Here is an 18,032-nt window from a genome sequence, read left to right as displayed (position 1 = left end):
GATGTGTCATAACAAAACCAAGATGAGTTGCTGGTGCATTCTGTTTCGGTATGGAGAAATGAATACAATTCCTGAAATCATGTAAAATTAATTAAAAGAGTTCTCCCTTATAAAAGAACTCAAAGACAACATTGTTACAAAGGAACACATCTTTAGGAAAGCTAATATAACCAAGTTCCCTAAATTTGCTGAGTTTCTGAGCTCATACTTTACTTCAAGTGAAAAAACATTTATCAATAATTTTAAGTTTTCATCTATTTTATCCCTTTAGATATTGCCAAAATATGAAGTAGGAATGGAAGATTAAAAAAAAAAGAAAACTTATCATGTTTTCTAAAATGGCTGCTTCTGGGGCGGCCAGGTAGTACAGCGAGTAATAGCACCGGCTCCAGTGTTGAGAAGACCTGGAGATCGAATCCCGGGCTCAGACACTTAGCACCCACCCAGAAACACCTGGCTGTGTAACCTTGAGCAAGTTACTTAACCCCAATTGCTTAGGGGCGGCCAGGTGGCTCAGCGAGTAAGAGCACCGGCTCCAGTGTCGGGATGACCTGGATCAAATCCAGGCTCACATACTCAGCACCACACCCAGAAATAACTGGCCGAGTAACCTTGAGCAAGTTACTTAACTCCAATTGCTTAAAAAAAATAAATAAATAAACAAATGGATAAAATAAATAATAAAATAAAGTGGCTGCTTCTCCATTAGAATAGAGAATAACAGCTACTCAATCTTACCAGCACATTTGGTTCTGGTGATAAGTGGTGGTCCTGGCAGTCCTGTCCCACCTTCTCCAGGTCTTGTGAGTAGAACACGAATCTCATATTCAGTATCTGGGTCCAGGTGCCATAGTTTATAGGTAGGTGCATTGACAGCATGAGTTTCTGTCCAGGATCCTGATGTCATTCGATACTCTACTTCTTTCAAGATAATGGGTCCATCACCAATAATGGAATTGGCATTTAGCTGAATCAGCAAATATGTAGGCCCAACACCAAGCAGCTGGGGAGGAGCTATAGGTCGAGGTGGTTCTAAGAGAAATGAATATGCAAAATAATTATATGAAAACCAAATAGCATATAATACAATTTTGAAATATTCTAAAGCTTCTCATTACTCTATATGTATGACTTACACAAGTAAAACATAATCAAGCAGAAAAATAAACAAATAAAAAAATAATGATCTATACAGTGGGTTGGCAATTATCAATGGCATGTTTTACTGGATCAAAAGCATTGTTTGGAGGAGATGAACATTTAGATGTTTTGACTGCAAAAAGAAAAATAGAGAAGATTTTGTAAAGGAAATATCTCTGATATATAATAAGTTATGATAAAGTCATTATTTGGAAATGTGAACTTACAAAAATAATGAATTAGTGTGCCAAGTTCTTTTATATTGGTTAAATCTAAAAAATCTGCAGTTTTAAAACTCTAAATGTTGCCCAACTGATCCTGTGAAGAAATAATTAGTATGCTTTGGCTAGATAGGTCTTTACTGAAACTCTGATACAATTTCTTTTTTATGTAAGACTCATTCTCAAAAAGCATATTACATCTCTCCCCTTCATCCACACTACTAAGGCAAAAATGATACACTGCAGCTAAATAGGCTTTTTCTGAGGTTCTAATCTATATCCTGACTTGGTAGGAACTGTTCTGGAGCAGTCTTTTAAGAATTTTTCCCCAAGGGGGGGCCTAGGTTGCACAGTGAGTAGAGCACCGGCCCTAGAGTCAGGAGGACCTGAGTTCAAATCCAACCTCAGACACTTAACACTTGTCTGCTGTGTGACCTTGGGAAAGTCACTTAACTCCAATTGCCTTGCCTTCCCCCTCCAAAAAAAAATTTCTTCCCCAAATACAACTATGAATTTGAGTTTATATGATCACATGGGAATGTTTATTCAAGCTACAAGTTCAATTTGATGGAGAAATAGGACTATATCTATACTACCAATGTAGCAGATACAATTACATAGTAAATATACATGGAATGTCATTTACTACATATCACCTTGTATAATTCTTTTTCTTCTTTAAGAGTTTCCAGCTTGGGAGTTAGGGAGGTGATGGGGTGATGAAAATAAATGTAAAAGAAATCAATATGTTTTTGATACATAAATCTCAAAGGAAGCTGGTTAGAGAAAATAAATGAGGAAGGAAAAATAATGCAAATATCTTTTTAGACTAGTTAAATGTTACATATATTTCCAGAAGCAATCTGCACTTTACTAATAAAATTAGTTCCCTCACATATGCAAAGTTTGTTTTCATACCAGATGGTACATATATTGACTAATTTAACTAGAAAACAATTCTAAATTCACATCATACTAGATCACTATCACCTATCAAGAAAGTTATAATTACAGCTCAGCAACAACCTGAAGATATTGTCCACATCAATGTTCAATGAATAAAGAATTTTTCAAGTTAAGGTTTATTAAACAATAAACCTTTATTGATTAAATCTCTACAGTTACCAAGGACCTTAAGCAAATACTAATATAAGGGATCTTAAATTTCATCCATCAAAACTCCATTCCTTGTCACCCCAAACATATAATCCAAACAAAAGTCTAAAACATGTAATAAGACTGTAAAACCACTTTCTTCTCTATTTTAAATTCTTAGAATACCCATTTTAAGTCAGAAAAGCAGACAATCATAGGATAATAAGGTCAAAGTTTTAGCTGGAAGGGACCTTAGAGCTTCTTAAGCGAAACAGCATTTATTTAATGCTTATATTGTGCAAGGCATAGTAAGAGTCTATTTCCTTCGCTTCACAAATGAAGAAACTAAGAGACAATGAAGTCAATCTCCATAGTGTTTTATTATGAAAACTACTTCTAAAAAATACACTTGTGAGTTTATGCAGATCCTATGGCAGATCCCTTTTTCCTAAAGATAGCTGGCTTGAAGAAGTCAGCAATTGAATTCACATATAAAATGGTTACTCAAGCTATAAGACAAAACCAAAAATCAGAGAAGCAGCTCCAAATCTGAACTATGACAATTTTGAGTGCCACTAAGAAGCATATACGTTGACTAACAAAATTATTATGAGTGAAATTTAGCATTAACGAGATTAATATACCACTGCATATTAAATTTTTTATGTTGGAGGTAAAGAGTAGTCATATATTAGCATATGTATTTTGTTTTTAGGCCCTAGAGGACAAGGAGTCTTATTTATAAAATCTCTATTCATTTCAATAAATTATGCATGCATTTTAATCAGCTAGCAAATGAACAAGTAATTGTTCTGCAGAATTATTAATATTCTTCATAACATAATACTCTAGTAAACCCAGAGGTGCCGTGTAACCAAAATCCCAATAGGACAGTTAATTGTCAATTGAAACATACAATCCCAATCTACCAGATAAACTTTTCTGATATTGTCCAATTAACTTTCAATTGATTATTGAAAGTTATTTTATAACCAACTATATAATAAAATTCCTAATTATAATTTTAAATTATGTTATTTGCTTTAAAATTTCAAACTATTAAAAATGTAACTGAAAGGAAAAATATCAACATATACCATAATACAATTATTTACTTTTCAATGTTTTCATCACTTCAAATTTCATTTCAACTCAGAAAATGTAAATAAATTAACCAAGTGAAAAAGCAGAGAAAGAAGCCTCAATGTCAAAAAGATGTCATAGACAGAATCGGAAATATATTTTAAGATGTCTTTTATAACCAAGTTCTCCCACTTGCCACAGCTATATGATTTATCCAACAAATTATCTTCCTTTCCTCATCTACCATCAAATCTTATCATTCATTTTAAAGTGTATATATGAAATCTGTCAATTGGGCCTCAGGAAAAAAAACATTTCCAAAATAATCTTAGCACTATACTGAGAAGGAACAATACATACTATGAATCTCGAGGGTAGTTAGGTAGTCCAGCAGACAGAAAATTGGGCTTTCAGTCAGGAAGACCTGAGTTCTAATATTTCTTCTTACTCCTAATGGTTTGTGTCACATGTGTCACATGATAACTGTGTGACATAATGGACCTGAGCAAGTCAATGAATCTGTTTCCTTTCAGTTTCTTCTGACGTGAAATGCTGATAAGAACAGTTAATGATAATATTTCACAGGGCTGTGAGAATTAAATTCGCTAATATTTTTAAAGTGCTTAGCACAATACTTGGCATATAGCATTTTATAAGTGCTTCTTTCCACCTTCCTTTCACCACAGATCCCATATACAAAACCCATATTTTCCCAGTTCCTAAGAATTGAATTCCTTACAGTTCCACTCAATTAAACTTATTAAGCATCTCCAATGTGCCGAGCACTATGCTAGGATTTGCAGAAACTTTAATATACATGAGATGAAGCTGTAGTCCTCACGGAGCTAATAAAAAGTCTGGAGTTGCGAAGGGGTTATATAAGGGAGAAACAAATATACCCACAAGTAACTATAATAGGAAATATGATCGAAGAAGTGCATAAGACAAGTAGCACTCTTCATGTTTTGAGGAAGAAAAGAAATTTATTTGCCAAAGTGTTTAGGAAGGTTCTTTGGAAGGAGTTTGCATCTGAACTGTAACTTAAAGGACAGAAAGTCATAGAGGTAAAATGGTCCAGTTTTGCTGAAACTTAATACATGTGGAAGATAATATTATACATAAAGTTGTAAAGATCAGAAGGTCCCAAGATGAAGAGAACCTTGAATGCTAAGCTGTATTTTAATGTTGTTTGTTAACTACCAGGATTGTAGTGAATGGTTCTGAGAAGAGGAATGATACATGACTAGATCTGTGGATAAGGAAAACTGATATTGCAACAATGTGAATATGAATGGAGCGATCATAAATGGAAGGGAGGAAGTTCTTTTGGAATGCTATTACAATAGTCCAATTAAGTAGTAATGAGGGTCTGTATTAGAGTAGCAGAAGTTGGAACTGGGAGAAGAGAGCAGATAGGAGTAATGTCAAGGTAAAATGAACACGACTTGGAAATTTGAAATGATTATAGAAAGGGGGCTTATAATGAGTGAGTTTGGGGAATAGTATGTTATGTTGAATAATTATTTTTGATTATTATTCCTCATCTGATCAAATAAAATACTGAACAAAATGAACTATATAAACAAAAAAAATTCATTTTAAGAGTACTTCTATTATCTTTCTTGATATTCAATGAAGTTTAGGTCACCAGTTCCTATATGTAAGAAAAAGAAATGTAAATGAGGAAGACAATAAAGATATTAATCAAATGAATTATAAATATTAATCCTATGCAAACTTTACATGGGGCCATTTTTCATAGTTATGTAATTCTCATTTATTATCAACAAAGTTCTGATCTGGCATTTTAGGTTTTGCTTATTATAAAGGTCAACTAACCAGGTGTAAGGTGGAATTTGATGATAAAGTAAATGTCAAATGTGGTGATTACAAAGCATTCAGGTTCTATATTTTTTTTGTTCTATTTTGATTTACTGTTCTCTCCACCAATGTTGTTGTAGCCATTCACTATGTTGTTTTACTTGGGTCCTACTTCATACTTCATTCCATATCAATTCACTGAAATCTTCCCATTGCTTATCTCATTCTTAATACTCATTTCTTTTTGCACAGTATCATTCCAGCACATGCATATACAGTACTTTAATTTTTTTTGATCATCACCAAATTGAAAGGAGTTCACTTTTTACTACTACCAAAGTGCTGCTATAAATGTTTCAGTGTGTATAGGACTTGTCTTTCTATATTTGATATTTTAGTGGATATGCCTAGTGGCAGAATCTTGGAACAAAACGGTATGGGAATTTTAGTTACTTTCTTAATATAACTCTGAATTGATTCTGCAAATGGTTAGACCAGATCAATTTTTTAATTGATAAAAAAGTTCTTGAGAGAGTGAATATACTGTCCTTTAGGGCAACACAGTTACAATTATCCTATGCCTTGTTATGGAACTAAGCCCATGTGGAAAAACCATCACCCTACTGCTCACACTGCAACCCCACTCCCACCCCAGAAAAACCTCTTGTCCAGGTTAGGTCTAGTTGGTTAATTCCCTTTTTCAAATACTCTCCTAAAACAATAAACACTGCACTTTCAATAACAGAGTGGTCATGACAATTATATTAACATAGCTTTGGATGCTAACTTTGGCAAACACTACATGCTTTTGGTTCACTTTATTCTTATAAACAAGAATATACCCTAGGTACTTTCCCTATGAACTGTTTGTCAGCAGGTCTCCCTCAAATTGTTTAATATAGATGGTTATGTTCTCATTCTAAGTCTAAAAGTTACAGTCATATATTTTGTAAAAGTTCATTTTGATCTAATGTCTCTACTTTTCAAAAGTCTATCTGAATAATTTGGTTCACTCCTGCTAGTTTTGCACTAAACAATTAATGAAGTCTGTAATTGTGGGAACTCACAGGGTATGGAAACAAGATTTGAATACATGGAAAACCTAACAACACTGAGATTCTAAAGGCTACACTGGGGGGCCCAAGACTAAAGGGTAACATCATTAATGGAGATAAGAACTGCATTTGAATTTCAAATACTCCTATTATTGCATATTTGAATATTTGGTATCTAGGTAGGAATAGGTTTCTTTTTGGTTGATTATTTGGATTTGATACATCTATGTAAAATATAAATAAATTTTATTGTTTATTAACATGTTATTGTTAATAAGTAAGAAATCCATTATTACTTGGATAATTTATATTGAGAGAATACGGAGGAAGGCAAAGATAAACACTGGAGGTTCCTAGGTCTAGATATTTTAAACAATGTATATAGAACATTTTCCCACGCAATGTAAAAAGGATTCAGAATTAAAAGAATTCATTCTTGGCCTTAGGAACTGTATCATTGATTTTGTGGAACCCATATAATTGTCAAATGTCAGGGATTTTCTACCCTGTGACTTTGAGCATTGGTTGTGGCTCTTTCAAGTATATGATAGTTATTTATATTTATATATGTATATATGATATTTATATGATATGTTATGGATATATGATATGATAGTTATAGACTGACATAATGTTAAAAGATCTTATACTGTGCTATCACTTGGCACTTATATTTCACTTTAGGAACATATTATTAGATATGTCCATTCAACATAGGGATAGAGAAAAAACCTGAAAATAGAAGAAATTATTACAATATTTAATTATATTAATATATATAACACTTTGCAAGAATGAATCCTCCACAGAAGAGAATTAGTGAGTCTCAGAAAAACTTTGACTTGAATTTAACAAATGTAGAAATTAATGAAATCCTGACTCAAATCCAGGTCTTGGTCAGTGAAATGAAAACAAAAAAATATATATATAGCTATATATAACAATACCTCTAGTTAAGTAAGAATTATACAATCTCAATCTCTATCAATTAGCTCAATGAAACTTGGTTTTGTTATAGTCCCACTGGAGGGTAGAGTTCCCTGATTAATCTTCTATTATACTCTTTTACTTTTCCCCAAAATCAAATTAGTCACCTTTCCATTTTTGTATTAAAAAAAAACGACATGAGCTGTTACTAGAAATATAACTTTTTTTAGTGGTTATCCGTATAAATATATTACTATACCCATAGCATGAAACTACACTGTATTAAGTCTGTCACCAAGGAGCAGTTTAAACTATCTTTACAGCACCAGAACTCCAAAGAGAAGATACTACTTAGAACAAAATAATGTAATATTTGGCATTTTTAAAAATTGTGGCTGAAATTGTCTTAAAAAATAATATATACCCCCTTGCATTTTGAACCTTATAGACTAATGGCTCCTTCTGACATTGATACACAGCACCTACAAAATGTTACTATTTAATTAAAGGAGTTAGTTGACTGGAACAAAAGAACACTTTCTAAGCAATTGCTTAGTGACCAAGTTGCGTCAAATGATTTATCCAGCTCATATAAAAAGGTACATCTGCAAACCTAGCAATAATTCTTTTTGGCCTTTTACTACAATCAGAGTGACGAAGAAATTTATGATCGATGGGTCTGTGCATTTATACATATATGTTCATTATGCTTCCCTATGAAAAGTATATTTATGTTATATTTTAAAAGTTCATTCATTTTAGTTACTTCCAATTCTTTGCGACCACTTTTGGGTTATTCTTGCTAGATACTGGAGGGATTTTCCATTTCCTTCTCCAGCTCATTTTGCAGATAAGGAAACTGAGGCAAAGAGCATTGAAGGACTTGCCCAGGGTCACACAGCTAGTTAAGTGTTTGAAACCAGATTGTAACTCAAAGATGAGGCTTCCTCACTCCAGGTCCAGAAAGGCACCACCTAGCAGCCCTCCTTTTTAAATGTATCTGGCAATATACTGAAATGGTCAAGAATATGAAGAAATGCTATTCAAAAAAGGTTAAATGTACTAAGCCCAGAATATAAATCAGAACTTTCTTTGATTTCAAATTAATTTAGAGCTCATAACCATTAAACATGCCACTGTTTATTGTAGACAGCAATTATGTCTTTCAAGTTTCACGATACGTCCATTCTGTATCTCAGTGTGGATACATCTAGGACATGTTAAAAAGACTAAGAAGCAAGTTCTGTGGAATCTAGAGTATTTCATCTTTGTGACATAAGACTTTATTAGCAAAAATGATGAAACAGGAAAAATTTATTTCAGCAAAGATATTGCCAAATTCTGCATTTGGAACTACATATCCTATGCATTATCATATCAATTTGTTAACCTTCATTTGGAAACCTCCCCACAATAGCCTTACCTCCTTTTGTAAAATACAGGCATAACAATACATGGTTTCCTTTCTATCAAAAGAGACCTTAAAGAAGGGCAATAGAATATTTGGAGAACATTTGGAAACAGGAAATTCTGTGAAATCAAAGTGATATTGGACTTTAGTTCATACATTCCAAATGCAAGATACACACTATTCCAGGAAAGAATTAGATATGAGATATTCTCTTTGACCAAAAAATGACAGTCGACTACCCACACATTTATACAATGAAATGACTCAAGTAACAATGAATTACTAAGAATAATTCATAACTTTACATAAGCCTTCATGGATATCACAATACACAAAGCAGCAACCTCCACACAGGGTACTAATGAATTAGTTATATATCACTGGGAATGAGTCAAGAGTTAAAGGAGAGAAAGAACTTGACACATGGAAATCCTCTCATAAACTCTATCAGAGGTGGAAATATTTATGCATGTGAAGAAAATGACACTCGACTCATTTATGATGATTAATCATAAAAGAACTGAGATAAAAAATGGATAAGGGAAGGAATATACTTCTGTTATTCTTCAGGTTTACCCCCATTATCCTAGGGATCAGATATTGATCAATTATCTTTAATGGATAATAAAATAAGGCAGCAAAAAAGGTACTAAAATACTATCTGACAATGACATCTGTCATGATACTTTCTGTGCCTAAAACATGTTGAAGTGTGCCCTGTTCACTAAATAAGCTAGTTATACAATTACGTATAAAAGTAGATACAATCATTTCTGATATAACATGTCTTTGGAAAATGTGAATTTATTCCAATGAAATATATTAGGGAAGATTTTGAGCATAACTTGAATTTTGAGTTTGCATTCATATAAATTCTTCTGTGAGACACAGTAATAGAACTCAGAAAACTGCATCACATCATAATAACTCACATTCTGCAACCTTTCCAACACCCACTTCCACAAGCAAACTTCAGGTTTTTCTCAAAGTAAAGTGTCATATTTATCATATATATTTTGGGTACAGTAGGAAATGTAAGAGGAGGAAAACTGGTCTCCACTCTCACTCACTACCTTCCATCATGGCCCTGAGACGCAGCCTACCCAACTTACTCATGCTACCTAGGCATACATTGCTATTATTTGTTGTAGTATTTTTGTATTTCTTAACATGTATAAAAATATGCTACTATTTTTTATGAAGTACCTATCTTTTTTAACGTCACTGATAACATTTTGAGCATTGTTTGAGCCCCTAGTCTCATTTTCCCCAGAAACTTTGTGGTTATTGTTGCAAGATTTTTTAGACAGGTACTTTTGGGGATTACATATATCAAATTATAGCAGAACTACTTCATCTTAGAAACAATATAAGTAATTTATAGTAATATTCCTGATGCTCTAAATGAAAGGATGATGGATATAAATAGGTTAGATGGAAAGTTAAGTCCAGTAAAAGAGTAGGTCATTGTTTTGCAATTCAGTCTAAAAATGCCTGAAATGAAAATCTCATGCCTAAGAATAACAATAATAATAGATAGCATTTAAATGACACTTGCAAAGAGATTTACAAAAAATATTTTATTCTATACCCACAACTCTGGGACATAGCTTTTGTTATCATCCTTTTACAAGCTTGCAAATAGAGACCTAGGTTATGTGACTTATCCAAGGTCAAAGAGCTGGTTGGTCTGAACCTTGATTTGAACTCAGGTCTTCATGACTCCAGGTTCAGCTCTCTATCCACTGTACCTCCTAGTTTCATCTTTTAATTTGTATTAAGAATTCTTAGACTATGGTCAAAATTTCAAGCCAATGTTTTATATTCAAGTGAAATGATTTTCTCCACTTCAAATTTTAACCAAATGAATCATTGTCACAGTCATCTCTATCCCCCTATTTTTGCTAACAGGAAATCACAACCTCTTAAAGCTTACATGAAAACTAGGTTTATTATAAGAGAAATGAACATGCATGAGAAATCCAAAAAGTTCACAATCCATAGAGAAGTTTTCATTTTTTATAAATGTAGGACAAAGGAAGGCGGAGATACCAGGAAATGGCATGGCATGGGAAGGGGAAAGGTACAGTAAAGGTGGGAAAAGGACAAAACCCCTCCTGAAGGGGAAGAACAAGGTGACAGCAAAAGATACAATTCTTTTCCCTTAGGAACCTTTAAACTCTGAAGATAGGATGGTCTGCTTATCAACACGGGTCCCAGATGAACAAGCTTGGTACAGACTGGCTTGGCACCTGGTTTGACTCCCAAGCACACATTGGGAGTCCATCTTGGGATGCAAACAACACAGTACATCAACTCAGGTGTGTGCTGGAGGGGATGCTGGGGTGTGGGGGCAGGGAAGGGGGTGTGAGTCTTTATCCTAGACACATTTAGGGCCTCCTGCATTCTCTAGTGTTTCTGGAAAATATGTCAACACAAAAAGACAAGTTCAGGAGCCTTAACATATCTTTTTGAAGGGGGGAGGAAGGCAAGGCAGTTGGGTTTGGCTGACTTGCTCAAGGTTACACAGTGTGTAACTGTCAAGTGTCTGAGGTCACATTTGAACTCAGGTCCTCCTGACTCCAGGGCTGGTGCGCTATTCGCTGTACCACCTTGCACCAGTTCTTAACATTTCTCAACTTATTTCTTAGTAGTATAACAAAAATGTGCCTAATAAAATTTTATTTTATTTTTTGCTTTTTGGAGGGCAATTGGGGTTAAATGACTTGCCCAAAATCACACAGCTAGTAAGTGTGTCAAGAGTCTGAGGCCGAATTTGAACTTAGGTCCTCCTGATTCCAGGGCCGGTGCTCTATTCACTGTGCCACCTAGCTACTCCCCTAATAAAAATAATTAAAGTAAATTGAAAATTTACTTTGGATTATCTATAGAGACTAAAAAAAGAGTTTTTATATTTCCAAACTTAACCAAGTTTAGCAATAATGACAGCAAATGTCCCAGTGTTCTTAAATCTATTCCTGCCCACAAAGCAAAGGCATCTTCTAAATTATTCAAGACACACACCCTGCCAGAATATGTGCGCGCACGCACACGTGTGCGCACACACACACACACACACACACACACCACACACCCTGCCAAGTCGTGACAGCAGGAATCTGCTTATCCTATTATTCACAGTGCTATTTACTTCCTTTTATTATTAACAATTATAGAGAATTGATACTAACTTTACTTTCTGTACTTCTTCTAGGCCTTAAATGAAATACTTCTGAAGTTTTTATGAATGATCTTTGTGTATACTCTGTTAGGAAATATCGTACAGCTTACTACTTTCTATATGTCTTGTTTCCACGCCACCAACTTGACTCTGACCCCGTTTCTATATATCTTGAGGATAATTTAAACAAAGCTGATTTCTAACATGCAAAAACTCCCAAAATACTAACAAAGATCACCCACACAAATTTTTATTAGCCTTCATTTCAATAGCTACCCATTCTATTCAATGAATCTGGTACCATCATCTTGAAATATCTATTCCAAAAAAAAACAAAATGAAAAAACTATATGTGATATTATATAGTTGTCAGCAATTATGAAACAAATTTCTTCAATTAGTAAAGGAAAATAGAGTGAGTCATTCCATTAAGAGACTATCATAATTGGTATGAGACTAATAGATCTGGAAAACTTTGTCAGAAATTACCATGGGAGGTCCAGATTTGGATGAATTATTTTGAAATGCACATCCACAATGAAAAAAATAAGTAGAAGATTTACAAAAACAGCATACACAGGAACCCTGGAGCAGCAAAAACTCTTCAGTGAGGCATCTAATGCTCTCTACAAGGTGTATAATGAAGGAAATTGGTTTTGCCATTGTTAATTGACTTAGTTCAGCATTGGGACCAGTGGAAATGATATTATGAAAGCACGTTGTCCTTCCTGGTGACTAAGCAACTCCAACTCTCAATTCAATTAAGGTTCATACTATGATACATTTATAGATGGAAGGGGTCTTAGAGGCCATCTGGTTCAACACCCTAATTTGTCACATAAGGAAACTCCAGAGAGGCAGTGTCTTGCCCAACACCACACAGACAAGTAACAGAGATAGGATGTGAACTCAGGCCCTCTGACAGCAAAGCCAGTGTGCTCTTTCCATTTCACCCAAATCTCAGGCTGCAGCAGGTGCCCTTTGCTTTTGCTTTGCCCCAAACTGCTGATTAAATACAACTTTGCTAAGTGAAAAAAAAAAAAGATACCTGAAAAAAACCAACAATTTTTTTTTATTATAGCACTATTCTATACCCAAGTCATTTCTGCATTTAATGAAACATAGTACTCCAAAAAAAAAGCATTTAAGCAGAATTTTCCCAACTCTGATTTTTCAGTTTTCTTTCATATTGCTCCTGCTACAGACTCTATCCAGATTGGACTGATTACCCACCATTCCCCCATGAAAATTGACTATTCTTCCATGGGAACCTCCCTGCTGCTGCTCATTCTCCATAACTCATTTGTCATCTCCATTCTTTTACCATAACTGACCCACCTCAATGACTTGCTATCTCATCTTTTAATGCAAAACTAAAGTGTCTATTTCATGAAACATTGTGATCCTAACAATCAGTAACGATCTTTCCTCTCCATACCTCACACAGCAGGCTACACTCTCTAATGCACTTATCAAACAATATTTTGTAATTTGCTTAGTGACTAATGTTTGGGAGGTTCACTTGCTTTCAAACAAAACCTAGATCCCCGAATCTACCATTCCCAATGTGAAAGAATACAGAAGGAGGGACACTATATATTATCTGATCTCTGGGATAGATAGATAGATAGATAGATAGATAGATAGATAGATAGATAGATAGATAGATAGATAGATAGATAGATAGACAGACAGATAGATAGACAGACAGAGAGACAGAGACACAGACAGATAATCTCTGCCACCATAGGCCACCCAAAGCCTAACAAAGACCTCTGTAATACATATTTAATGCATGTTTACCAAAATGAATGACAGAAGGATATATAATTTCTATTTATTCCTTAGCACTAAGGAAAAACAGTCTTTCTTAGGCATATATAAAAATAAACAATGTCTTAAAAACAGGAACATTTAATGTCCACTGTGACTGTTTTAGAACTAATCAACACTGGATTTTTTTTTTCCCTTCAGCTAGAGCCATAGATAATAAATATATTTTATGTACCTTATTAGCATCAGGAATGATAATAGATTATATTGTTTACCAATTGATCTAGTTACTGATATTTTTAAACATTTTTTCTGTCTCAGTTGTAAACTTGCCATGGACTTGCCATCATTGAAACACATTTTAAAAAAATATTTCCATTACTAGTCTTCTCATAAGAGATAATTAGACAATCAAAATGTCAAAATGCGATAAATTGGTTAATATTTAACATGTGGGTTTTTTTCATTCATAGTTGTGTGTGTTAATATACATACATAATGTAATATCATATATTAAGATAAATATTCTTTAAAAATTTATTTGAATGGGTAAAATTTCCCAAAATACGAGGTTTGATCTTAGTCATATTTCTAGAATTTGCCATTGAAGGGATCTAAGCAATCATCTAGTTAAACACATTAATTTTACAGATGAGGAAACAGAGGCTCTGAGAGATTCATAGGTTTGGCCAAAGAAAAACATGCTACCAGTAACAGAGATGGCTTGAGTACAGGTGGCTCTAATGTAAGCCCTAAAACTCTTTGACCTGGATCATACAGCTTCTAAAATACAACACAGTAAAGGATGTTGCTGCATATTTGAAGGAATTAGTTTCTTCTCTGTGGGGTCCGCTGTTGAATAATATTTGTTTTGTATCTGAATTTTGAACAACATGAAAAATGCTTCTAACTATACAATGGCCCATGGACCATCTTTGTCAATCAAATTCCAAAATCCCAGAATCATAAAGTATCTGCATAAAGGGCTTTAGAGAACACTAAATTCTTTCATTGTACGAATGGAAACAGTAAGTTCTAGAAAAAAGAGTGATTCCTCTAAGGTTACTGCGGTTGATAGCTTGAATTTCTAATGCATTCATCTGCCCAAGCCACCAGAAAGCCCTTCCCTAACCCATGAACTACGATAAGAAGCTCAGTAAGGAAAATTTCCAAGATTGGTACAATGGTTGTATGGGGCATATAGGTCCTTTAAAAAGACATCCCTTTCACCACATTTAATAGATTTGATTAAGTTGAATTAGAGAGATAAATGATTATATGCATTAGGCAAATGTCTTAATACCTATTATTTTCAGTATTAATTCAAGGGGAAGAATGGGTGTACTGACTTGGCACAGACTTTATAAAATTATACTAATAAGAGTTTATAATTGGGAAATTTCCCCACTTCATGTAAAGGGTGGAGTTTTCTATTCAGCAATCAAGTGTTCATTTTAAAATGCAAATGAATGGCAATAAAATAACGAAATTAAATCCTCTGAGCTCAGTTATTTAATAGGGATCATGAGACTACAGAATTATATAACTGGAATATTCAGTGACAGCTCTGTTTTATGCATGTGCAATACTTTAGTGATAATGAGTAAACAATTCATTTTAATATATTATTCATGAACTATGTGATAAGACAATTTTATCAGATCATTAACGGAACCCAGAGACCCCATATACATCACATATTTTAAACACACACAACTAAAACATGAATGTTTTTGGCCACACCTATGTCATTAAGATACTAAATTCTCATTCTAATACTCCACAGACTAATTACTAAGTTTACTTATTTTCTTATCCGCCAGGAATGTACCCTCCAATATCTACTCTCACAAACAATATGATTTAGGCCTATTACCTACCAAAATAAAAACCAATTTCCCTTGCTAGATCTCCTGAACTTGCATCTAAATCAAAACCCAACCCTATACTCTTCTACTTACTGGAATTCTATTCTATCATTAACTACCTTCCTTTTTTGAGCTCATTCTTCCTTGACCACTTTCTCTAAGGTTCTTTCAATGTTTTCTCAGCTCATTTCTAAACTGAATTTTCTTTAAAAGAAAATGATACCTGATTCTACATCACCCTTTATAGTGATGGTTACTCCCATCTCTTATCCCTTTAATAAACCAGGTCAAGAAATGTGACAACCCATTTAAAAAAAAAACCTAATAAACTTGAGATCTCTGTAAATCTATGAAAGTTGGTAAACTTTTATTCTAAAACACCACTTGCATTACTTATTTTGTATTTATTTGTATATATGTACATACATACCTGCATACATACATATGTCCTTGTTGACTCCTCTGATAGAATGGAAAGAGTTGAAGGGTAAGGTCTGTCTCATTTTGTATATCTATCATTAGGGCTTAGCAAAGTGCCTGGCACACAGTAGGAACTTAATGAAAGCTTGTTGACTAACTGAACCCCTATTCCACTGCTACATTTTTACTCATTCTTTCCTCTTTCCCTCCAAGTTTAAGAGGAAAAAAGAGGTCTAACACCTTGCCAAGGCTAATTCCTACAGCTGTACCTTGGCTCCATTTGCCATCTCTCATCTTCAGTTTGTCCCTATCAATTGGCTCCCTCATAAGCCAGATACCCATAAGCCCATAAACATTCTTGGAGCTACCCCATTAATACCAAAATCCTAGAAATTCATTTATAGTCATTGACTCCACTTCCTTATCACCTACTCTTCTAGATTCTGATCTAATACTATTTAAAAGAGGCTAACTGGTTTCAGCATCTTTTATCAGCTCACATACTTTCTGAAACCTCTTGAGATTTTGACACTGCATTATTCCCTCCCACCTGGATATTCTCTTTCCTTGTAATCAATGGCACTGTGCTCTCTTGGTTTTTCTCTAGCCTATCTGACTGCTCATTCATAGTTTCTTCTTTTTTTAAGTTTTAATTTTTTTTTAATTTATTTATTTTTAGTTTTCAACATTCATTTCCACAAGATTTTGAGTTACAATTTTTTTCTCCCTATCTTATCCCTAGCTCCCACTCCAAAATAGCAAGCTTACTAAATATCCCTTCCCCCAATCTGTTCTCTTATATGCTCTCCCATCACCCCCCTAACTTTCTGTAGGGCAAGATGGGTTGCTATCTTGTATATCTTGTATATTAATGAAAAAATCAGAGCTGAAGAGAAAATTTGACTTTCAAATACAAGAAGCAAGAGAAGCATGAGAAAGTAAACAAGAAAAAGAAATCATAAGAAATTTATTAAAGTTGAACTATTTATATCGCTACATGGAAAAACAATATTTTTAACTCAAGACTTTTCTCAGTGTGATAAATATATATATATATATGTGTGTGTGTGTGTGTGTGTGTGAATATACAACAATATATACACCCATACCTGCATATCTTATTTCCCAGTTGCATGTAAAAAACAAATTTTTAAACATTTGATTTTAAACCTCTGAGTTCCAGATTTTTTCCCTTCTTCCCTCCTCACCCACCGCCACTGGGAAGATAAGCAATTCAATGTAGGTTGTACATGTGTAGTTACCTAAATCATTTCCATAGTATTATGTAAGACTAACTATATTTCCCTCCAATCTATCCACCCCCCAATTATTCTATTTTCTCCTTTGACCGTTTCCTTTTCAAAAATGTTTGCTTCTAACTACCCTCTCCCTTAATCTGCCCTCCCTTCTATCATATCCCCTCTTATCCCCTCACCCCTTATTTTCCTATAGGGTAAGATACACAATTGAGTGTGTATGTTATTTCCTCCTTAAGCCAAATTCAATGAGAATCAGGTTGTTCCATTCCCTTTCACCTTCCTGCTCTTCCCCTCCATTGTAACTCTTGCCTCTTTTATATGAGATAATTTACCCTAATCTATCTTTCCCTTTCCCCTTCTCCCAATAAATTCCTCTCACCTCTAAATTTTATTTTTTAGATATCATCCCTTCATATTCAACTCATCCTGTGCCTTCTGTCTATGCATATGTGAACATACATATGCCCACATTCACATACATATTTATATATACATATACCCTCCTATACATACATAGATATATGTAAACACACACACACACATCCCTTCAACTATCCTCACACTGAGAAAAGCCTTGAGTTACAATTATCATTTTTCCATGTAGGAATGTAAATAGTTCAAATTTAATAAGTTCCTTATGATTTCTTTTTCATGTTTACCTTCTCATGCTTCTCTTGCTAATTGTATTTCAAAGTCAAGTTTTCTCTGCAGCTCCGGTTTTTTCTTCAATAATGATTGAAAATCCTCTATTTCATTGAATGACCATATTTTTCCCTGT

The 18,032-nt window shown here is 34.0% G+C and overlaps 1 protein-coding gene across 3 annotated transcripts in view; it reads right to left on the bottom strand.

Moving 5' to 3' along the window:
- Nucleotides 1-18,032, bottom strand: part of PTPRK (protein tyrosine phosphatase receptor type K) — a 759,288-nt gene that overhangs the window by 306,125 nt on the left and 435,131 nt on the right. For all 3 annotated transcript variants that reach the window (XM_069077441.1, XM_069077439.1, XM_069077440.1), the window contains exon 7: nt 739-1,032. In XM_069077441.1, coding sequence (XP_068933542.1) covers nt 739-1,032 — 294 coding nt within the window. The remainder of the gene's footprint in view (nt 1-738; nt 1,033-18,032) is intronic.

Source organism: Petaurus breviceps, unplaced genomic scaffold (genome assembly GCF_028583685.1).
Source record: "Petaurus breviceps papuanus isolate PSGF00001 unplaced genomic scaffold, PetGlider_PUasm1.0 90977, whole genome shotgun sequence".
NCBI classification, from domain to species: domain Eukaryota; kingdom Metazoa; phylum Chordata; class Mammalia; order Diprotodontia; family Petauridae; genus Petaurus; species Petaurus breviceps.
This window is presented reverse-complemented; position numbering and strand designations above follow the sequence as displayed.